Source organism: Anas acuta, chromosome 2 (genome assembly GCF_963932015.1).
Source record: "Anas acuta chromosome 2, bAnaAcu1.1, whole genome shotgun sequence".
NCBI classification, from domain to species: domain Eukaryota; kingdom Metazoa; phylum Chordata; class Aves; order Anseriformes; family Anatidae; genus Anas; species Anas acuta.
Genome location: NC_088980.1, coordinates 134488581 through 134511420, shown reverse-complemented (window position 1 = coordinate 134511420; position 22840 = coordinate 134488581). Strand labels below are relative to the sequence as shown.

At 46.2% G+C, this 22840-nt stretch overlaps 2 protein-coding genes across 7 annotated transcripts in view; one reads left to right on the top strand and one right to left on the bottom strand.

Moving 5' to 3' along the window:
• The first annotated feature begins 7879 nt into the window (after positions 1 to 7879).
• CCNE2 (cyclin E2) lies at positions 7880 to 21785 on the top strand. Of its 6 annotated transcripts, none has more exons than XM_068672281.1 (12): positions 7880 to 7898; positions 10796 to 10834; positions 10918 to 11026; positions 11243 to 11302; positions 12409 to 12560; positions 14381 to 14516; positions 16586 to 16732; positions 17894 to 17989; positions 18228 to 18362; positions 19011 to 19122; positions 19863 to 20017; positions 20395 to 21785. In XM_068672281.1, the coding sequence occupies exons 2-12, from the start codon at positions 10821 to 10823 to the stop codon at positions 20494 to 20496; spliced, it is 1218 nt and encodes a 405-aa protein (XP_068528382.1). In that variant the 5' UTR covers positions 7880 to 7898; positions 10796 to 10820; the 3' UTR covers positions 20497 to 21785. The 6 variants fall into 6 exon arrangements, with proteins under 6 accessions (XP_068528382.1, XP_068528381.1, XP_068528385.1 ...); XM_068672280.1 differs by lacking the exon at positions 7880 to 7898 and adding an exon at positions 9340 to 9454; XM_068672284.1 differs by lacking the exon at positions 7880 to 7898 and having other exon boundaries at positions 10585 to 10834; positions 10921 to 11026; positions 11246 to 11302.
• The window catches only part of INTS8 (integrator complex subunit 8), a 20645-nt gene continuing 19520 nt past the window's right edge, over positions 21716 to 22840 (bottom strand). Inside the window, exons 24-27 of the mRNA XM_068672278.1 lie at positions 22430 to 22503; positions 22277 to 22341; positions 22136 to 22179; positions 21716 to 21928 (exon numbers count right to left, since the gene is read on the bottom strand). Of these exons, the coding sequence (XP_068528379.1) occupies positions 21812 to 21928; positions 22136 to 22179; positions 22277 to 22341; positions 22430 to 22503 (300 nt within the window). The 3' untranslated portion in view covers positions 21716 to 21811. The remainder of the gene's footprint in view (positions 21929 to 22135; positions 22180 to 22276; positions 22342 to 22429; positions 22504 to 22840) is intronic.

Here is a 22840-nt window from a genome sequence, read left to right as displayed (position 1 = left end):
GGGTATGTGAAGAGGATGGGGACTAAAAACATCACTTAATAAAATACACACAGGGAGAGGAGCTAAAGCCCTGGAAGGGAAGCAACTGTAGATGGGACAGGTCTTAACAAGGTGACTGTCATAAGGAGTACACGGGGAAGCACTGCACTTTCTACAAGGACTGTCCCTTCTTCCTCTTAAGAATGATCTCCAGTCCCCTAATAAGTGACCAGAGGGTCAGCTTGGCTGTTCATTCCATCCTACAAACATCCTAATATTATCCAGGTATACATCTTGACACCTTCCAGTGGTTATTGATATCATCCAAATATTGTCTGCTTATCTCTGATGGGTGCTGATGACCAAGCTGGCTTCATCTAGTGATGGGTTTCTTGCATCAAGATAACAAAGCCGCTGCTCAGGACTTGAGCTGGTCCTGCCTCCCTTCTGGGAGGTTTTCCAGTCTGCACAGTCTCTTGGCAACCTGTCCTGGTGCTTAAATACATTAAGTATAATTAGGTGCATAAATACATTTAGTAAGGCATTTAATGTCTCCTGTAGCATCCTCCTAAACCTGTGAATAGACTACGTAAATAGATGGAGCTGGTGTATCAAAAAACAGCTGGACTGTTCAGCTTAAAGGGTTATGATCACTGGCACCAAGTCTATCTTGAGGCAGGTTGCTGATGGTGTACCTGAGGGGTTGATTTGGGTCCTATACTGCTAAATATCTACATTAATGATCTGGCTGCTGGAGCAGAGTGAATCAACATGCTTGCAGACAACAGGAAAGCTGTTGGTGCTCCTGTGCTGACAAACAGAAGGACCATGACAGGCTGAAGTTCACCTGTCACTAATGAAATTCACCACAGGGGAATGCAGAGTCCTGTACCTGGGGAAAAATAACCACTGGCATCAATACAGAGAGGGAGCTGGGTCTAGAAAGCACAATTGCAGAGAAGTGCCTGGTGATCCTGGTGGGCACCAAGTTGACTCTGAGCCAGTAGTGCACCTCATGGCCTCAAAAACTAAAAGCTTCCTGGGCTGCTTTAGGAGAAATGGTGATAGCAGGTTGAGGGAGATGATCCTTCTCTGCTCAGCACCGGTGAGATGTACGAGTGTTGTGCCCACTGCTGGGCTCTCTACTGCAAGAGAGCCATGGGCATAGTGGAGTGTATCCAGCAAGGGGACAGCCAAATAATAATGGGGCTGGAGCACCTGAAATAATGCAGAGATCTGGGTTTGTTTGGATGGGAGAAGAAAAGGCTCGGAGGGTGTCTTGTCAATGTGTGTAACTATCCGAAGAGGGCTGATAAAAAAAAAAAAAAAAGCCAGACTCTTCAGTAGTGCCCAGGGAAAGGACAGAAGACAATGGGTATGATCTGAAATAAAATGAAATTCCACTTAAATGTAAGAAACAGGTTCACAAGCCTTTTCTTGGTTGTTCTTTTAGCTTTTTCCTGCAGTCAGAGATCATTGATCTCCACACTTTTTCAAGACCCATGGAGAGTGGTCTTGCAAGGATGTCAGCCAGCTCTCAGCATGTTGGATGTGGTCTGCCTAGCCTCATGGACTTGTAGGTGTTCAGTTCCTGCAAGTAGTCCCTGATTTTATCCTCACTTGCTGCTGGTTCATCTTCTCCTTCTTGAACCCTTTCAATAACCTTGGAGTCCTGGGAGACCTTGCTGGTCAAGGGTGAGGCAGAGAAGGTGGGGAGCACCTTGGCCTTGTCTGTGTCCACCAACCCTGGCCTCATCGGTGAACGATTCCAGCTAGCTGGCTGCTAACTTTGTGTGGATTCAGGCTTTTTCCGTAGAAGTTCTGTTTGTTCTTAAGTGTTTTTCACTCCCTGGCTCCTCCGAACAGAAAATATACCTCTGAAAAACCCACAGAGCAGCTTAGCTTCTTGCAGCACTAGAAATGATGAGATACGTTCTGCCGAGCCTCACTTCATGTGTAAATGAAAGTGGTGCTAGTATGAAAAGCAAACAAACAAACAAAAAACCACACTGTATCTACTCTCACTTCATCAACTTGCATTATCTGCAGATATGTGTGTTTCACAAGTTCATCTTTTCTGAGGGAAATCTGTGGATCTCAGGGTTTTCTTACGCTTTTACCCCCTCACTGCCCATGGTAGGATGGAGAGCAGGTTCCAGGTAGTTACATTTTTCCCCACGTGTGTTTATCAAGCATATTGTTAACGTCAAAAGACCACTTCTGTCGCCTGTAGTTGCTGAATTGTTAAATTTGAACAAAGCGGGGGACAAAATGATCTATTTCACTGGTAGTGTCGAAATGGAATTTGCGCAACAAAGCATCTGTCAGAGCAAACACTGAGTAAAAACTTTCATTTTCAGATGTAGATTTTGTGACCTGTACGTTTATCAAAGCAGTGAGCGTGTGCTGAGACGTAGTTCCTACAGAAGAGAGTTCGATCTATTATTTTGTGCAATTGTTTCCATGCAGGTTATGCAATGTAGTTATACTCACAGTGGTCCTCTTGGGGCTTAGTTCAGGCCTAGTACTCCTTTTTTAAATTCAGGTTGGATGTTTTCCAAAGTACCACAAGAACCGTTTGTGTTTAATTTCTCTGTGCCAAAACAAAAATGTTCATGTAAAGAGTCATATCAACAGAACCCTATTGACTGAAGTTCTCACCTTACAACCCAACTTCCTGTCCATACAAATCCTCGCACATCTCTGACGAAGCTATGATACTAATTACTGCTCTCTGAAAAGTAGCACTGATGGAAGCACTTTGTTTTCTCATCGAGTTGCTCAGTATCTGCTTTCTTTGCCTCAGTTGGCTTCTTTTGGGGCATGTTTATAACCACAAAAGGTTGCCACCTCCACAGTTCAGCCCTACTTGCAAGTAGGGTTCGGGCTTCTTAACGCATAGAGAAATGACTCATCAGAAGAGCAAACTGGTGCTGCTCTGCCATGGTTCTTCCCATGGCATAGTCACAATAGGTCAGTATTTGAATAAAAAGGAATGAAGCGAGACTTAACAGGGGGTGCATAAAATTTTGTTCCTCAGCCAGCCTTTTATTTCATGAAAATGCTATCTGGGAGCGACTGCTGTATGACTAATACTGCAGAAGTTAAAGTCTCTTGACATAGAATCACAGAATGGTTTGGGTTGGGAGAAACCCTAAAGCCCACCCAGTCCCACCCCCTGCCATAGGCAGGGACACCTCCCCCCAGCCCAGGTTGCCCAAAGCCCCATCCAGCCTGGCCTTGAGCACCTCCAGGGATGGGGCATCCACAGCTTCTCTGGGCAGCCTGTGCCAGGGCCTCACCACCCTCTGGGTGAAGAACAACTTCTAACATCTAATCTAAATGTGCCCTCTTTTAGTTTAAAGCCATTCCCCCTTCTCCTATCACTCCACCCCCTGAGAGAGTCCCTCCCCAGCTTTCCTGTAGGACCCCCTTAGGTACTAGGCCATGGTAAGGCCTCCTCTGAGCCTTCTCTTCTCCAGGCCAAGCAACCCCAGCTCCCTCAGCCTGTCTTCATAGGAGAGGTGTCCCAGCTCTTTGATCATCTTCATGGCCTCCTCTGGACTTGTTCTAATAGGTCCCTGTCCTTCTTGTGCTGGGGGCCCCAGAGCTGAACGCAGGGCTCCAGGTGGGGTCTCACGAGAGCAGAGCAGAGGGGGACAATCACCTCCCTCGCCCTGCTGGTCACACTGCTTTGGTGCTGCCCAGGGTACGGTTGGCTTTCTGGGCTGTGAGCGCACATTGCTGCCTCATGTCGAGGTTATCATCAACCAACACCCCCAGATCCTTCTCCTCAGGGCTGCTTTCAACCCATTCTCCACCCACCCTGTATATGTATTTGTTTCAAAGTTTTGTAGGCAGGTAGATATTTGAACCCCAAAGCGCCTTAATAAGGAGCTAACTATGTTAATTTCATGGATGACCAAAGGAAAATGAATAATAGCAAAAACAAACAAACAAACAAAAAACAGGTAAGAGTAACAAAACCAGGCCAGGAGCAGACTCCAGATCTCAGCAGACACAGGCTGTGTCTGAGGTCTATATTTTCTCCTCAAGTGCAACTTTCACTTTGTTATGTTGAAGCAACAAAATGACCCAGTCAGGCAATATAACAAAAGCGTTATAATGCCCTAAAATCATTCTGAGTGCTAAAATAATCCCACATTCCCTGAAGTGGGGCTCTGAAGAGAATTGTTAGAGGTAGAGTGAGGTGAGAAGGGGTAGAGAGGCCTCAGGTTCGGGGGGCATATGGTTAATGGCCTACTACTGACAATTTTTGCAAGAAAATAAAGAACCTGTGATTGTGAATAAGAAAGGGAGGACTGATGTGGGCAGAGGTATCCCTTGGCTATACTCTGTGGTAAAGTTTGCCTCTAACTCGCCTATCTGTGGTGTGAAACTGAGGAATAGGAGGTGGACGTAGTCTGTATTAAATGGGGAGGAAAGAGAGGAATTGGGCTTCTGTGGCTGGTGAGAAACCAGCAAGCAGCTGAATTAATAGATTTATCTTTACCAAATATCTCCTCAGAGGGGGTTGTTTGGTGCAGTTATTATTGCCTGCACATCATTCTTGCCTCTGGAAAGGTCCATGATGTGCCCTAATCATAGCTAAGGTCAGGGCTATGGTGAGTCATAAGAAAAGTCTTAGTCCCCAGGCATCTAAAAGGTTTTTGTTACAGTGCTTGGAAGCTGGAGCATCAGCTGTAAACACTCTTCACCTTGCAGGCTTGGGAGGGAAAAAAACTGAGCTCAGGGCCCAGCTTTTGACCAGGGGATGTGAGTCACCTGCATGAGGAACTGCATCCACCCACAGTCAGAGGCTGAGCCAGGGAGGAGAGGGTCTACCTCTGCAGCCTGCTGCTCCTGGCAGCAGGGGAAGTGGTATTTCCTACAATGCCTCATGCCGTAGAAGAGTACAGTGAGGATAAATCTATTTTGACAAAGAAAGCATTGTGTTACTGCTTTACTTGCTTTCTTGTGACCTGAGATTCCTTCTTTTTCCATACCTACACTTAGCTCCTGCTCCAAAAGGCTTTGTGTTTACAGCCCAGTGGTGAAGCAGTGCTGGAAAACATGAGGTCTCGTTATTTCTCTGGGCTGCAGACAGGAGATCAAATGCAGTGGTAGATAACGATAGATTCAGCATTTGGCTGTTAGTTACAGGTGCTGTTTCCTGCTGCAGAGATGCTGTCCTTACTGGAGTTTGAGTGTGGACCGTGTTTAGGAAATCAACCACTGAGTATGAGGAGGATTGTTTCAAAGGTGTTTCCCTTTTTATGTGTTGAAAGTGGGAATTTAAATGTCTGGATACAGGAAAGAATAAGGATCTTTAACAGAGCATGGATGGAGTGCCTCCTATATAAACGGGCATTAAAGAAAAGATAACTAGTGAGAAAGTCACATCATCTCAAGAAGAAAGAGGCTACTAACAAGAGTCAGAAGAACATACTCCATTAGCGTGGTTTATGACTGCTGGGAACGTGATGGTGTGTACTCCTGAACGTGGGTTTAAAAGGTTGGTAACTATAGCTGGCTTTCCTCACCCCACCCACTTTTAAAAGCATGTATTGAAGAAGAAAACCAACGCAAAAAGGAAATCAAGCATTGTATTGTGTTATGTTGTTGTAGATCCGATTCTGCAAACAGCTAACTTACTCTTGATCTTTCTGCTGTTATAAAAATAACTTACTGCCGGTTGTCATAACTTATCTGATTGTCATACAGACTGCCTATCAATAATTAGTCACTGTCTGCACTGTTGCTGGTGTCGGCCTTAGAAAGGCATATTCCTATGCTTGCAATTAAGAACTTTACTCTGTTATATTTTGCTTTTATCTAACTAATTTTAATAACTGTAATATGGACTCTCTCCCCTCAAAATCATTGAAAAAATAATAATACAGAAACCAATCAGTCAATTTTGTAAGGTCTTAAAAGATTTCTTAATGCATATTAGAGTGGATTCTGGCTTTCTGGAAAAAAAAAAGTCAGAAATGGAGCAAGCATGAAGCTAGTAGAACTTTATAGGTTCTAAGAGAAAGCAAGGGTTTTGAAATCTTATGGTTTCGAGTTATCACATGCTATTCTACAGAATAAAAACAATTTGGGAAGGGTATTACTTCCTACTAAAGGATTCCTCTTTAGAAGGGGTATAAGCTTTTCATGGTGCTTTGCTCAGTCGAGGTAGCTGAAGCCATTCTGCACTAAACAAACTCAAATCTCCTCTTAAAAGCAACCTAGTTTTTCCATATGAAAGTCCTGGTTCCCTTTCCTTTAACTGAGTTATCGGATGGCTTTGACAACATGGATGTGACTCAGAGACAAAGTCTCACAGCACAACCAAATTGACCATGCTAAAACTTTTACTGCAACAAGACAGGAATGCAGAGGCCAATATCCCATGTAATTTTGATCACAGTGTAGCCATGTGTGGATATTTATGATGAAATATAGCTGCCTTCTTTAGGACCAACCAGGTGGATTCAAAAGCCCTGGGAGAAGAGCAGTATTGAGCATGCTTGCTAAGCAGGATCTGGGCTTTATAGATCCCATGTAGGCTGTTAGCTTCTTCCATCAGATCCATGAACAGACAGCCAAGAAAAGCATCCTCAGCTGTGTAAACTTGTGAGGAAGGCCCTGCAATTCCCACTTTTCCAAAGGGGTTCACATCTTCACTGGAACATGTCTAGAAGTGGTTGTTTGAAAAACTTGAAAACCACAGGCTAATCTAAAGGGGCTTACAAGATCCCAGCACAAATACCCCTTGGTAAGTGCAGTGTGCTTCAAGAAGCTTAAAAACCATTCTCTCATTTAAACTCATCCCCTTTAAGGAGGCATCCACATAGTGAAAGAGGATGTACTGTTTGTTAACTCATTTGGAAATGTCTCAGTGTGGGCTAAGTCACTTTAGTTTTATTGCCACATCAAAAGGTCAGCACATTAGCTTGCTGATCGTAATTTCATCGAGTGCAGCAAGATTTTATTGCAAACTAAATTTGTGGGTGGGTTTTTTGTTTTGTTTTGTTTTGTACGGCACAAAATTTAGGAGAGAAGTTGCTGGCAGGGCCTCAGAATGCTTACAAGACTGAGCCAAAATCACAAATACAGCAGCATGCAACCTGCACCTGCTCACAGCAAAAGGCATGGAGAAACAAGCAGCAGAGTCATTGCTGCCTTTGCGCCGTGACCTGTTCATGTTAGGCCTAATCCATTCAATTTTTAAATACTATTCATTCTGCACCATTCTCCTTTCACGATGTGCCACACCATTTGTTGCTGATATGCCAAAACTGCCTTGCTGTTCTCATTTTGGCTTAATTTGACATCCCCGGGGCATGGTGCTTTTTTTTTTAGGGAAAAATACTTTGTCTCTGCTCTCCTGCCTGCCTGTTTAGCAGTTTCCAGATCTCTTCAAGAAGTTGGATGTGGCAGGGCTTGAACTGCAGCAAGCCACTTACAGGCCTGAGGTGAGATTTACACCAATATTTGCCCAAGTGCAGGAGACTGTCTGAAGTCAATGAAGTGGGAGGTGCATCCAGACAGCAGGACGTGTCCTGCTTGTGAAGCACAGCAGAGACCACCTAGCAGAGCTCCTTGCTGCAGGCTGTGTCTGCTTTGGGCACCGTGAACTACGGCAGAGATTATGCTTCCTGAAACAAGCTGGTGGAATACAGATGGTTCACAAAGATTGTTTCTAAGCATCTGTAGGCCTGAAGGGATGACAATGATTTTGCTTTTCATCCCTTCTGAGCCACAAACAGAAGATTTCCTTCATGGTAAGGATGGGAATAGCCGTTCTGCAGAGCTGAGGAGGCTGGGCGGCTCAATGGCCACCTCATGCCATGATCGCGCACACTGCTCTGCTTGAAGTTTGCAGGAATCATCGTCCCCACGCTGCCAGGAGCTGGAAGCACCCACAGGTAAGAGATCACCTTGGCTGTCTAAAACCCACGATCTGTTAAAAGACACTGTTTATGATGCTGTCATAATGTCTTGGGTGGGCTGCACTGCCTTTCCTCTTGCTCCATAAAATGGCAAAGCCATGAGGAGGTAAGCACCCAAACCTGGTTATCGTGGTTAATTACCACAATAGATATTGTAAGATACAGATATGTTTACTCTTTGGTAGCATTACACTTGGGAAAAGAAAAAGCAGAAGTGAAGAAAACGATGACGAGGTGGATTTACTTGAAGGCAGCTGTGGCGTGTCTTCACGTGTGTTTTGCTCTGCAAAAGAGCGAAAGCACCAGTGGCTTCCTGTGCCCAAAATGGCCGCGTGCAGCCTTGTGTCAATGGCATGTCTCCACAGCGTGCTTTTAAGAAAAACAAAATAAAACGAAAAAGAGGGTTTTCTTTGGTTTAAATAGTATGAGGCCCTTGCTTGCCAGTGGTCTGTGTGGGATTAGCAGCTCCTAGAAGCGAGGTTTAACTTGGCTGGGGGATGTCCCTGCTGGGCCTGCAGGTGCCCAGGTGTTTTGGGGTGACTCCAGACGGATGCGGGCTGTGTGTGAGGAGGCTCCTGGGGCACATGGTCAGGTGTTGGAATGGGTTGTCCATGGAGGTGGTGGCGTCACCGTCCCTGGGGGTGTTCAAGGAGAGGTTGGACATGGTGCTTGGGGACACGGGCGATACCGGTGGTAGGGGGGTGAGGCATGTGGGTGATACTGGTGGTACTGGGGTGGTGCCTGGGGACATGGGTGATACCGGTGGTAGGGGAGTGGTGCTTAGGGACACGGTTTAGCGGGTGACATTGGTGGTAGGGTGATGCTTGGAGCAGGTGATCTCGGAGATCATTTTCCGACCCTAATGATTGTATCATTCGCTGCTCCCACAAGGAGCCGCGCTTTGACGGTCCAAACCCACATTTGGGGTGGAATGCTGAGGAGAAGCCCCCTTTTTTTCCCTCAGATCTGCCGATTTCGGGGCCGTTCGCCCAGCGGGGGAGCTGCTGGCAGCCGCCCTGAGGGCGGGGCGGCGGGGCCATGTTTACATTCCGCCGCCCGCTGCACGCTGCCGCCCGCAGCCGGGCCCCCATTGGCGGCAGCGGGCGGCGGCTCCGCCCCGGGGCGGGGGGCGGCGGGCGGCGGGCACGGCTCGGAGCGACCCCGGCACCGGGCACCGAGCCCCGAGCACCGAACGGGACGGGACGGGATGGGATGGGATGGGGGCTACCGGGGCTACCGGAGAGGGCACGGCGAGGGGCGAGCGAGTGGATGAGGGGGGTGCAGAGCGAGGAGGGCGCGAGTGAACGAGGACGAGGCGGTGGCAAGCGGGGTGCGGGGGGGATCACGGGGAGCGGGGGGGGGGTAACGGGGAGCGGGGGTCCCGCTGTGGGCGGCGGGCGGCGGTGAGGGGCGGGCGGGGCGGGGGCGCTGCCTGCCGCCCTCGCACATGCGCAGCGCGGGCCGGGCCGCGCTATATAGCGGCTTGGCGCCGGCGCCAGCTGAGCGGCGCGGCACGGGCGGAGGCGGCGGAGGTGCGCGGGGAGCGGGGTTTGGGGGATTTAGGGGGCAACCGGTGTGAGGAGGGGGCTGAGGGGGATGCAGGTGGGGATGGTGTTGCGGATGGTGTTGCTGATACTGCTGGTGGTGCTGCTTCTGGTGGTGGTGCTGCTGCTGATGGGATGCTGGTGATATGATGGGGATGGGGATGGGGGTGATGATGATGATGATGATGGTGGGGGTGATGGGGGTGATGATGGTGATGGGGGTGCCGGCACAGCCCCCTGAGGAGCCGAGGGCACCGCGAGGAGGGGATAGCGGCGAGGCGGGCAGCCCTCCCGCCCGGGCAGCGTTTTGGAGGGAGAGCGGCTGGGAGGGAAGGGAGGGAGGAGGAGGTGGGGACGGCTCCATCCAAACCCCCTCCAACCCCCCCCCCTCATTCAACCACCCCCCTCACCCCATCCAACCCCCCCTGGGGGTGCTGCTGTGAGCGGGGTCACCCCCCCCCCCCGCCCGCTTTTGGGAGGATTTTGGAGGGAGCCGGGCGCGGTGGGGGCGGGGAAGCCTCTTGGCGGGCTGACCCCGGCTGCCCGCCCGCCTGCACCCCCCCATGCTTTGGGGACCCCCCTCAGGACACGGACCCAGCCGGGGGGGGCTCGCTCCCTGCCCCTGCAGTGAGGGGGTGCGGGTCCCATCCGCCCCCAGCCCCTTCAGTGAGGGGTCCCCATTTGGGGGGGGGGTCTCAGCGCTGCCCTGCCCCCCCCCCCCCAGGCACCCCTCACCCCAGGAGGAGGAGGAGGAAGGGGAGGAAGAAGAAGAGGGGGGCGGCGGGGGCTGGGCGCTTTTTGGAGGGAGAAGCGAGCGCGGGCAGCACGGCAGCGGCGCCCCCCACCCCCAGCTCCCCCTTCTCCCCTTTCAACACCCCGGGACCAGCCGGGACCGGGACCAGCTTGGCCCACGGGACCAACCGGCCCCCCCCCAGCTCTGTTCAGCCCTGTTCGGCCCGGCACAGCCCGGCTCGGCACGGCGCAGGCCCGGCTCTGCCTCCCCGCTCGCTGCAAATTGGCGCGGAACCGGCGCGGCGCAGCGCGGGCAGCCCGGGGAGGGGGGGGGGGGAGCCCCTCGGTGTGCCCCCCACTGCCCCTCTGCACCATGCACAGCCCTGGGGGGGCTCAGGGTGGAAGTGAGGAGACATTTCTGTCAGAAGGAGCAGCCAGGCACTGGGACGGGGTGCCCAGGGAGGTGGTGGAGTCACCGTCCCTGGGGGTGCTCAGGGAGAGGTTGGACGTGGTGCTTGGGGACATGGGTCAGTGGGTGACCTTGTGAAGCGCCCTTTGAGAACACATCACTCACTTTCTGTTCTTCCTCCGGTCCAGGTAGAGATCCCAGCACCCGAGGAAGATGTCAAGGCGCAGGTAAGCTCCCAGCCTGGCCGTGCACCCGGCTGGTCCTCGCCCACCTCGCCGCCCCTCTCCTAACAGCGCCCGTCTCTTTGCAGCAGCCGACTGCAAGCCAAGCAGCAGCAGCCCCTGTCGTGCCAGGAGGAGCCTCCGCAGGAGCTGCAGGCACCAGAACACCTCCAGACCAGAAAAAGGAGAACAGCAGAGGTGACCAGCCTGAAAGACTTAAAATAAATAAATCAATAAAAATTAAAAATAATAATAATAATAATATTGCAGGTTTCCCCAATCACTTGGCTGGGGAAAATTAGCATTCTCTGTAAAATTAGAAAATGGGGCAGGAGCAGCAACGATTTCTTTAGCTGTAGAGGTGGGTGTGCTGGTCATCATGGTCAATCGACTGACGTATTCCTCTCTTTTCAGCAGGAGGTTAAGAAGAAAGAAGATGGGAAAATTGCTAAAAAACACCAATATGAAATTAAGGTAACTCAGTCCTGAATGCTAGGTCAAACTAGGTGAGGGAGTCTGGTTAATATTGGTGGGTGTGAAGTCATGCATTCCGTGCTAGGAGGTATTGAACATGGCAAGTTTATACTTTCAGGTGTATAAAGTGCGTCAGCCCTGCAACTTAGCATCTCTTTACACATTTTTCACTTTTTACAGAGAGTTTGTGAACTAAGTTAACTCCTAGGAAACTTACTTGAGTCTGGCTACATAGCTTGAGATACAGTAAAGAAATGATACGTATCTTACGTAGCAAGGTGGCTGTGTAGGAAATGCTCCTGTGTTCAGGGACAGGTGTTGCCATTCTTTGTGCATGGGATCCCCCTAAATGCACAGAACATGATTAAAGCTCACTTGTCACCATTTTGAAGGCTGTCAGCCATTACAGCACTACATATGCTTCACGCACCTGATGCCTCCCTACTCATATTGGTTACGTACAACCAAATAACAGTGAAACAAGTTACACGCTTAGCTAAAGCAATCTAGAGTACTTTCTCTGAGGCTTTCTGCATGAAATAACTTCAGGTTGCTCTCCTTTGGAGTCATTGCATGTTTGGCATTGGCAAGCTGAGAGATAGTTCACAGCTGCTGCTTGCTCGGTGGGTATCTAGCTCTGGAGCTGAGATGGGTGGCTCCTCCCTGGAGTACTAAATTGGAAGATAACCAGTTGCTGAATTTCCACTGAGAAACAGTAGAACCTCCACCCTCTCCTTTTTTTTTTTCCCTCTGAATAGATAAGTAGATAGGACCAGCAGCCGACTGTCTTGTTTTCTAGTAGCAGTAAGTACCTTTTTGTTAGGTGTTGTAGCTGTAGAGCTCAAGCAATAGATATATTGCATGTGGGTTCATGAACCAGTGACAGATCTCCTCCAGCTGAGTTCCTCAGATCTGTCAAATTTGTTCGTATGTTTTCTGTCTCTTGGCTGCAAAAGGCTTTGGCATTTAGTCTGTCTCTTTCTTTGGTTCCTCAAATTGATTCTGAGGTCCAAAAAAACTGACACACATTACAAACATTGTTACTATAATCTACATTTCTATCCCAGTAAAACCAAGGTTTAAAACACACCATGTTTATGTTGCAGAGCTGTTGGCCGCCCACGATAACAGGAGGCATCTCACCGTGCATAATTATCGAAACGCCTCACAAAGAATCGGTAACCACTGACTTCTCAAGATTCAAAAAATACAGGTTCAGAAACCTCTTCATAAATCCATCGCCTCTGCCAGAACTCAAGTAAGTTGACCAGATACAGCGGATGTTGATGTCTTCTCACACGTGCTGAACTACTGTCGTAGCATCTGATGTTGTGTTGTGTTTGTATAATAGTGGACAGTACACAGCCCATTCTTCTACTTATCTCCTCATCCCACAAACAATTCAATGTCCAGAAAAAGACAGGATCTGTTCTATTGCATATATTATCAATGCACTGCACAGATCACTTTTGCCTTTTGGATTTATCCTTTTATAACTTATAAGCTCTTAAGAGGCGCACAGTGGTGAAAACTGACCTTCTTTGTGTTGTTGAAAGCGAGCGACCAACAAGGTGGCCAAAATACTAAACAAAGTTTTCTGTAAGAACTTAAAACGTTTAAGTGAAGATGTTGCTGAAGGGGAAAGGACAATCACTCAGAGTAGAATATTTCTTGCAAAACTTCTGTTAGAATTCTTCAAGTATACTGACAGGAACAGTTTGCCTTCTGCAGAGGACAGACTAGCTGACTAGAGAGGATTTCAGTAGGTCTATAAGTGGCCTTTTTCACCAAGCTTTGAACTTGACTGCTCTTCTCAGTATTACTCCCAAGCCTGCTGTATGTTGCTGAACTATGTTTTAAAGAGCAATATGCTCTTCCCTATATCTGGCAAATAACATTTCTGTAAATGTTGGAAAGCTTAATGCAGATCACTTCTTTATTTAAAAAAAAAAAAAAGTGAAGGGAGGAATCTCATGTATGCCTTCAGAAAGTTGCTGGATCCCAAAGACGTGTTCAGGCACAGAATTCCACACAAGGAGTTTCATCCTTGATGTTCCCCTCCTGTCAGTAGGCACCTGGTAAAGCTGTGATCCATCCTTTCCGATTACCCAAAGGAGAAGGTTGTTTACTCCCTACTGCCTTATTCATACTTTCCTAATTGCAGCAGGAAGATTGTGATAGGAGATTTCTTGATGCCTGGCCACTAAGAGAGAGCTGTGCATTAAGCAAGTATCTCTGGTTTATTTTTTTTATTTATGGTGGCAACAGAGTGAAACTGATCTGAATTAAAGTTTGTAGGCAGTGCCAGTGATGAGGTCTGTTCAATTTCTCTACGCTGTTGCTTGGGGAAAGGTAACTATGGAACTCCAAGAACTTCACCAGGAGATTGACGCTATGTTAATTGCAACCTGTCCACCTGAGTGACTGTAGGGTGAGAAATATTGAAGGGAAAAAAACCACATTGATTCATTATAACAATTCCAAATTAAAACCAAATTGTATTTATTATATAGGCATCTTTCTCCTTCCCAGATAAGCTTGGCTGCTGATAAATTATGTTAGCAATAAATGAAAACTTAATTTTTATTTCAGTGGCCTGTTTCTAAGCCTCATCTGTCCCTTCCTTTTTCTAAACACCAGCTTTCAATATCTTTCCAAAACTGAGGTGGACAACTTTGTGTGTGCTGTTTCTTAGGTGATAGGATGGTTGTTTGTTTGTTTTTATTTTTCTGCCTTGCTCTCTGGAAAGCCAGGCTTTAAAATGGCTGAGCTGTGTGTGTTAATGGCCACCTCACTAAGCAGAGTAAGGAACTCCGCGTGGTTGTATGTGCAACTTTTGGGATGCACGTGTTCAGTTTTATTGGCTGCTCTGTAAAACTGGGCTTGCTGATGATCTTGGCAAGCTGCTGTGGTGGTGGTAAGTGTTTAGAGTGTGCCTGCAGTTTGCTAATTCCTGTAAGGATCTTTTAGGCTGCAGAATTTTTCTTTTTGTTCATGAATATCTGTAAATCATGTTTTTAACACTCTTTTTGTGAAGGTGTGTGTATACTTACAGTGCTCTGTAACTTTACTCCGTAGCTGGGGAAATTCCAAAGACGTCTGGCTCAACATCCTGAAGAAGGAGAACAGATACGCTCACTGCAAACACTTCACCTCACTCCACTCTAGTTTGCAACCGCACATGCGATCGATACTGCTAGACTGGCTCCTAGAGGTGCGTTCATTTCCTTACCTTGTGCTGTGCTATGCCTGTGAAGCAGGCAGATGTAAGCAGAGCTTTTATGTAAAAGATTCAAGAACAAAATGATGAGCTACGTTCAGTATCTCCTGGTTGGAGGCACCCAACATCCCCAACAGGGCAGCAAGCAACAGCTGTAAATGTTTGTTCTCACCATGCTGCATAAATGCCTGGGAACACGGGAAATCTGGGTTTGGGATGCTTCTATTGCAGGAGCTGTAAACAGGTTATTTGTGGAGCTTCAGTTTTACAGCTTCTGGTGTACCTGAGCTCTGAGACAGCTGCATCTGCAGTGAGGACTGGGGTTATTGCCCTGGCCCTGTGTACATCAAGAGCCTTTAGATGTCCGCCCCGACACTATTCTTTTCTGATTTAATAGTAAATGTTTAATTATATCCTTCAGAGGGAGCAGGAGAAAATATGTTAGTGACTGCCACCTGAAGGCCCTTGCTGCAGACAGATTCTTTGAAAAGGATTGCAGATAGATCATCCCTGTCCCAGGCTGGTTGCTATGCTTCAGCCTGTCCCAGCTGTCAGACAAAGTGGAGGTTCTCACTCTTGGCAGCTGACCCCATGCGAAGCGGTGTGAGTGCTGCAGAGAGCTGTGTTCTGGAACCGTTTCCAAGAACACTCTGTCTTATAGAACATTCGATGGCTGCTGCCAAGAGCAACCTTTGCCTCACGTAGCTCTCGCTCTTCAGCAGAAGGGATCGGTGCAGGTTTATCGGTTCTGTGACACCAAGTGCTGCCGGGGAAGCAGATGTTGGGGTGGCACGCTTGCTGTCTTGATTGAACGGTGCTGATAGCAGGGAGTTTTGGGGGAAATGAGGAGTGTGTCTTTTAAATATGGTGTGAATATCAAGATGGTTGCACTTCTGTGCTTCGCTGCTTCCTTTAATGTGCAATTTACATCTAATTCAAAGGTGATACATAACTTTTAAATTATCTTAAAATCTTGAGCTGCTAGGAAACAAACATTTTGGTTTGGAAACTGATCACATTGATCTAATTACTGTTGTCCAGCTCGGTGGTTCTGTACGCCTCAGCGGAGTAAAATCACAGCGGCTTCCAGTGCTCCAGTAGCTCCTTACCTTGTCTTCTGTGACTTCATGTTAGAGATAATACTTTAACATGACCAAGTAATATTATTTATGCTTGGCATAAATACAAAAGTACATTTTTATAGAACTTGTACCATTTATTTGTGGAAGAGCCTGGTATGGACCTTTTTAGTTGTGACTTTTCTTTGGACCAGTAGTTAATCATTTCATAGTAGCTCATCAGGTTGTGAAAATTACATCAGCCCTTAAAAGAAAAAAAAAAGCTGTGGTATTACTGCCAACTAGTTGCATTTTCAAAGGTCAGGAAGGGATGTATCCACAAACAGGCTTTCAACCTTTTCTTAGGAAATAACTAGAAATAGTGAGATTTTTATTCTGACTTTGTCCAAGCAGAATAATTAAGTGAGGTGGGAAAGTCAGATTTACTTGGGATGCACTGCCTGGATGTTTTTCCCTGTTTTCTGTAAGTAGATTAGAAACTACTTAGATATCTATAAATTACTTATAGTTGTAGAAGGGATACAGTTGCAGATAAGATGGAGTTAGGGTAAACCCACCAAAATTCAGTTAGAGATAAGAGAAAAGAGGAGGCCAGCAACGAGATTTGAACCCAGAGTATCCTTGATTAAGCGAGTTAGTGTGTGATTTTTATTTTTCCCCTCCCTTTCAGTCCCCAGTAAGTCTCTTTTCTTTCAGTGGAAAACTTCTGGCTGATTGTCCCTTAGTTTTAAGGGTGCTGGATGCTATTTATGTTGGAAAAAGTATACTTTGGAGGTGCATTGTAGATAATCCATGATTAGATGAGAGTAGGGAAGATACCAAACCCCATACTAACCACTGCCACCTAGAACACCTGGCTGTGTGATAGTTTGTGTGTGCAAAAGACAAAATGATGTATACTGTATTTTATTGTCAAAGCTGGAACACTTTAGCATGCATACACTGTTTTTTATAACAGAAAATTTATTTTTTTCTCTGTTGCAGGTCTGTGAGGTGTATGCGCTCCACAGGGAAACCTTCTACCTAGCTCAAGACTTCTTTGACAGATTCATGTTGACACAGAAGAACATTAACAAGAGCATGCTCCAGCTCATAGGAATTACCTCATTATTCATCGCCTCCAAGCTCGAGGTAAGACACAAGGAGGAGGATATTACGTTCGAAGTAACCGAAGGCAGTGGTAACATATTTATTTCTTCTGCCTGAATCTTTTGAACTTGGTGGCACACACACAGCACTGCAGGTCAGAAGGGGAAATTCTTTTTCTTTTCCTTCAGTTGTGCGTGTATCAATCTGTTAGAGCTCAGTCTTTGTCCTCCCTTTCCTCTGCAGCAGGGAGGGAGACCACATAAAGTTAAAAGGTATGCAAACGTGCTCGGAGCAGTTCTGCTTTGTTTTGTCTTTTGCAAAATACAGAGCAGTTGGCAAACAATCTCAGGAATGGGTGTGGGACTTGAACAAAACCAAGGCTGTGTCTCGAGCCCATACAGCAGGTTGATATCCCTTTAAACCCATTTAGTGGGTTTTTTATTTTGAGGGTAATGTAATCAGTGCAACAATGGTGATGCCTTGCATTGCACGCTACAGCTCTGAGCCAAGACCATGTGTTTTCGTCTGTCTCCTAAATAGGCTACAGCGCATGGTAGGCTAAACAGAGAGGCAAATTTGGGATATTTTTATACTTGGAAACCCCCCAATCTAGCTGTTGCTCCTCAAGCAAGGTGGTGCACTGCAAGCAGTTCTGTTGGCAGGTTCTTGTTTACTAAAACACCTACACGTGGCCCAGACCGGCCTGATTAGGTTAGGTTGGTGAAATTGTTAAGTGCCTCTGCACCATTTTGCCAGCTGTGATGGCTGTGGGATTTTCTGTTGTCATTTTCTGGCTTTCTTTTTTAAATCTGTGATTACATCAGCACTAGCTGATGTTATGCCTAAGCTGTGTCAGTGTGCTCTGAGAACAGGGTGGTATTTACTTTTTTTATATCAAATGGTATGGCTGAGAAGAAAGCAGTTTTAATGAAAGGTGGTTCCAATTGCTCAGCATTTATTTCCTCAAAAGCTAAAAAGGTTCTATGAAGTTTGTCATGTTATGCAACAGATAACATACAACCTACTTGTTTGATATCTCCTATCACGCAAGTTTCAAGTCCCTTCATATAACGCTTTGCTAGTTAATGTTAATATTCAATATGGTGTAAGAAGTACGTGCCAGCATTTTCTCAAGCTTTCCTAGACTCATAAGGCTCTCTAATCCTGACTCTTTTTTTTTTTTTTTTCTTCTTTCTTTGAAAGGAAATCTACGCTCCTAAAATACAGGAATTTGCTTATGTCACTGATGGTGCTTGTAGTGAAGACGACATTGTAAGAATGGAACTTATTATGTTAAAGGTAATAGCTTTGTGTTCTTAAGTCCCAGCTGAAATCTCACTTCGGCTGAAACTTGTATTTCTATGTCACTTTCAAACACTCACAAACAATCTAAAATGAGTACTTGGGCTTGAAATTTTTAGGATCTGTGCAACAAATGGAGCTAAGTCAGAAGGGGGTGGTGTGGGGAAGAAGATCGGAGCACAAAGCAATTCTTGTGTGGTTTTAGGAGCTTAAATATTTGTTTAATCTTTTGCAGGCTTTAAAATGGGAACTCTGTCCTGTGACAATCGTCTCCTGGCTGAACCTCTACCTTCAGGTGGATGCTCTGAAGGACGTTCCGAAAGTGTTGCTACCTCAGTATTCTCAGGAAAAATTCATTCAGATAGCACAGGTGAGTAGTTAGTAGTAGATATCTGAGAGCAGGGACACCAGAGACACATGGATGCTTCTCATCAAACTAAGACTTTTCTGTCCACTAGAAATATTACTGCAAAATGCAGTGCTCTGGGGACAGCAGGCAGTGGAAGCAGCTCTGGGGGGTGCACAACAGGAGCCTCCTTGGCCAGTTAACAGTTTTCCCTGTGTCCCTTGTAACAGTGTTTCTGTGGGCTAGAAGGTAGCATGAGGAGGGTTTGTGTTCTATCCTGAAACTACCCTGATTCAACGTTTATGGATACATGTGCAGGCTCAGGGGCTTACTACAGAGTAGATCTAATTCCCTGAGCTACTCTGTAACCTTTCAGCTTAAGCAAATACCTTCCCGGAGCTCTGCTGAGTTTAAAGTTGTGCTTCGATCTGTGCAAGCAAATTGCCTTGTGTGTTAGTGGTAGAAGTGCAAATTGGGTTGCACTGCACCACTCTCAGACCTCCTTCAGCTGAAATTGGTGCTGCAGATAAACCAGGTGTGGGCAATTGATACTGAGAAGAGCAGGACTACAGACCATGGACTGCAGGAGGGCAGTTCCTGCGGCATGATTATAGCGAAGTTATCCTCTTGTTGAAAGGTGTAACTCTTAAATCCTCTACTCTGTTTCCTCAGCTCTTAGACCTGTGTATTCTGGATGTGAACTCTTTGGACTTCCAGTACAGAACACTAGCTGCTGCTGCACTCTGCCACTATACCTCAATTGACGTAGTTAAGAAAGCTTCAGGTAAGAAGCTGCTGGAAGTTTTTATCTTGTTAGGCTGTGGCTTCTGAAGGTTGGTGATATAAATCACCTGATGCTGCTGAGAGCGAGCTGGACAATCAGGCTGCAAAAGAGCAAAAGCCACACAGGCACTAATAATGGTTCATTCCTCTGTCCTGTGGGTTCCTCCCACTCCCCCAGATTTTGCTTCCTTCTGTTTCAGATGTTGCCAAGACTTGAGGGAGAAGGAAGCACTTTCAGAAAGCACAACCTTATCTAAGGAAACTAAGGAGAATCTTGTTTTTGGGTTGATACTGCTCCTCTACGCATTAATTGTTTTGGGAGTCAGTAACTGTACATTACTTGGTGACTTTGTCTCCTCAGATGTAATTTTAGACAGTCCTTCCTGGCTGCCAATGGCACTGAACCTTTGTGGCTAGTTCCTGCAAGTGTGTCCTTTACGAAGTCCCAAAAAAACCTGCTTAAGTTCAGCACTTGTGCATTGCATAAAGGACAATGCTATGATGCAGGTTTTCTTGTAGTGTAAACCAAAAAAATCTCACTCAAGCAAAGAAGTCCCAGTAGGGTAAGCTGTAACTTAAATTGTTCCTGATCACAGAAACCCTAATGGCCATGTTAGGAGATGTTCCTGATTTTCTTTATGTGCAGTATTTCTTAAACTTGTAATAATATAGGATTTTTAGCCAGGAAAGACTGTGCAACTCCATGTTTTTTAGATGTTATTACTGTGCTTTATCCTACAGGCTTAGACTGGGACAGCATTTCAGAATGCGTGGAGTGGATGGTTCCTTTTGTCAATGTGGCGAGAAAAGTCCCTGTGAAGCTGAAGAATTTTAAGAAGGTTGCAGCAGAAGACAGGCATAACATCCAGACGCACACAAACTACTTGGACATGCTGGTGGGTGGCTTGGCTGTTTACAGTGTGCATTACACACCCCTTGTCCTGAGGCATTTAAGACTGTCCAGACAGCTACCTGCTAGCACCTGTGCTGCCTTGCCTGAACCAACGTGGTTACAGAAATAAATTAATACACATCCTTTAGCATAACATGCACGAGCCATAAGCAAAAACTTAAATACCTGAGAATTACTTATGAAAATGTTTAATACTGTAATCTTTACTGTGTTATTTAGTATCTCTTTCATTTTATATTCTGTGACCTAACTGTATTGTTAAAATTGTACCAGCACTATGAGGAAGAGCTGCTGCTAACTAATAAGATTAAAAAGTAGAACTTGCCCTGGTATTAACTGTTTGTCTCCCCCCCTCCACAGGAAGAAGTTAATAGTGGAGTAGTGTCTGCTGCCCCAGGCCAGTTATCACCTGTATCAACAGCAGGAATAATCACGCCTCCCAAAAGCACAGAGAAGAAATGAAAGATGGGCAACAACCTTTGTGATCAGTTTCAGAACCCAGACCAGGTGCTTCAAGACAAGACCACACTGAGGCTGACTCACTTCAGTGCTCTTTAATGATACTCAAGACTTTGGCAGTAAGACACGTCCAGCAGAGCATCAGATGGAAATGGGGACCAGCATTTTCCTGCAGCCTTGATAAAAGAACTTTTAGACCAAGCAGCCCTCCCTGTGTCATCACAGGAGGCTGGACTACTTTAGTCTCTTCTCACATAGGACTCGATTCAACTCTGAACATTCCTAATTTATGAATTTCAAGAACATGTTTTGAAAGGGCTGAGTGGCAAGGTTGGTCCGCTCAGCTTGTTTACTTGTCACTGTGCTTTAACTTGGGATAGCCATATTGAACCGGTGCCAGCTTGTACATATTTATCTCTTCTTGACCTCTCTTTTCCTGCCTGTCAGTCAGTCAGCTCCGAGCTCAGGTGCAGTATTACAGAGGTCAGTGAGGAATTAGTTTTACTGTTCTGAAACCACTCCGCTGTTGGGCTAAGCTAGAGCCAGCCCTGTAGCAAGGTTTAGTTTCATAGGAAGGGGATAAATCACCTTTTAGGGCTGCCATAAGCTTAAGATCCAGCACACCCCTGACCTCAGGGAAGAGTACAAACAGCATGCTGCTGAAGTAACCTAACTGGAAGAAGTGCAGTCCTTGAAGGAAGGAATTCTATTTTACAAGTTCTATTTTACACAAACGTGCAACAGTTAAAAAGAAAAATAAGGAGAACTGGAGGGTAGGAGAGAAGTGAAGTGCTGGTGTTCTACAACCACTCAGTTCCTAGGAGCAGTATTTTAAGTAGCAGGTGTAGAGCTATGTTTTATCAGTGTTCATGAGCAGCATTAACTAACTACTGTGTTTTCCTTGGAATGTTTACTACCTCCGCCTGGGAGGTGCTTAATTAACTTCTGTTAATGAAGGGATAGGGCTGGGAAATGCAGCTGCCAGTCCCCCCCCTCTTTCAAGGTGCTCCTACCCATGCCCCCTTCAGGGACAACTCAGCGCTGAGCAGTTTGTGAAGCTCTTTTCCACTAAGTTCCCAAACTTGAATTCAGAGCTTCTTCAACCACTCCCCAGTGGAAACAGCTGAAGTTGTTGGTTCAGGCCTTCTGTACAATTTGTAAAGATACGGGGTTTTATTATAAGATTTCATCTATTTCTAAATGAAAGATACCAGACTGTAAATGTTGTATAAAAGTTTAAATGAGTTTTAAAAATAAAGTTGTGGAAGAATTTTTTTCTTCATTTTCACAAATCTCGGAGTGGTCTTCCAGCATTAGCCTAGAAGTAAAGTTTTGCCATTGCTTGAAGGAACTTCTTCTTTCTTCTCTGTGCAGCAAGTTGTAGGACCTCCTCTGGGTTACTGGCATTCAGCTCTGTCTGGCCAATGGCTTTGATCTTAAATAAAAGAGGAGAGAGGCATCGTGAGCAGCAGTCAGTCCAGTAAAGCTGAACCATCTGAATACAAGTTCACATCAGCAGCCAGACTTCTAAGAATTATGCAATGAAATTAAAACTGGAAGTGGCAATTATTATTTTCAAAGACTGCTGCAGGGAAGGAAAGAACCACTAAGGAAGCCCCTGCAGCACCCTCTGTTAACTCACCGCTATCTGCCTCTTGTCTGTCTCTCCTCTTTTGTGGTGGAGATCTGAAGGTAAATTAAGGAGATACTTGTGCAGAAGGCACTCTCTCCAGCCGTGAGCACACACCTCCTACAAGCTAGCAGCATTCTAACAAAAGGATACACGTCAAGTACTCCAAAATTGTGACATCCCAAATGTATTCATAATAGGAATCCATGGCATCGTGACTGAAAGAAAACACAAATTAGTGACATACTTATGTATGGATGTTACATATACAAGTGTCCATGGTAGAAGCTTTACAATAGTAATTACCTGTTTTGTTCCTGCAGTGCCTTGAACGCAGTTTTATAGTCCACTTCTCTGAGGAACTGGCATAAAATAGCTACCTATAAGGAAAGGCTCAGAGGTGACTTCACAGCCTTCGTGACCCACAAATAGAAATCTGCCACATCAGTAACCCCACCCAGCTCTGAGACCTAACCAAGGGCTCCTTCCCACCCCAAGCATCTCCTAAGCACCTCAACTTCTACATAGCTCCTTCTGAAATACCAACAGGAAAAAAAGAAAGTTGCTTAGTCAAGTTTGAAGGGATGCACCTGGCTTCCAGGGTTCTAGATGTATTTAGTAGGCCCTGCTACAGGAGCTATTATAACTTTGTTACTTCCTAGAGAACAAACAACCCCACTGAACAACACTTTCCAGGTGTGGTTATCTTGTAGAACA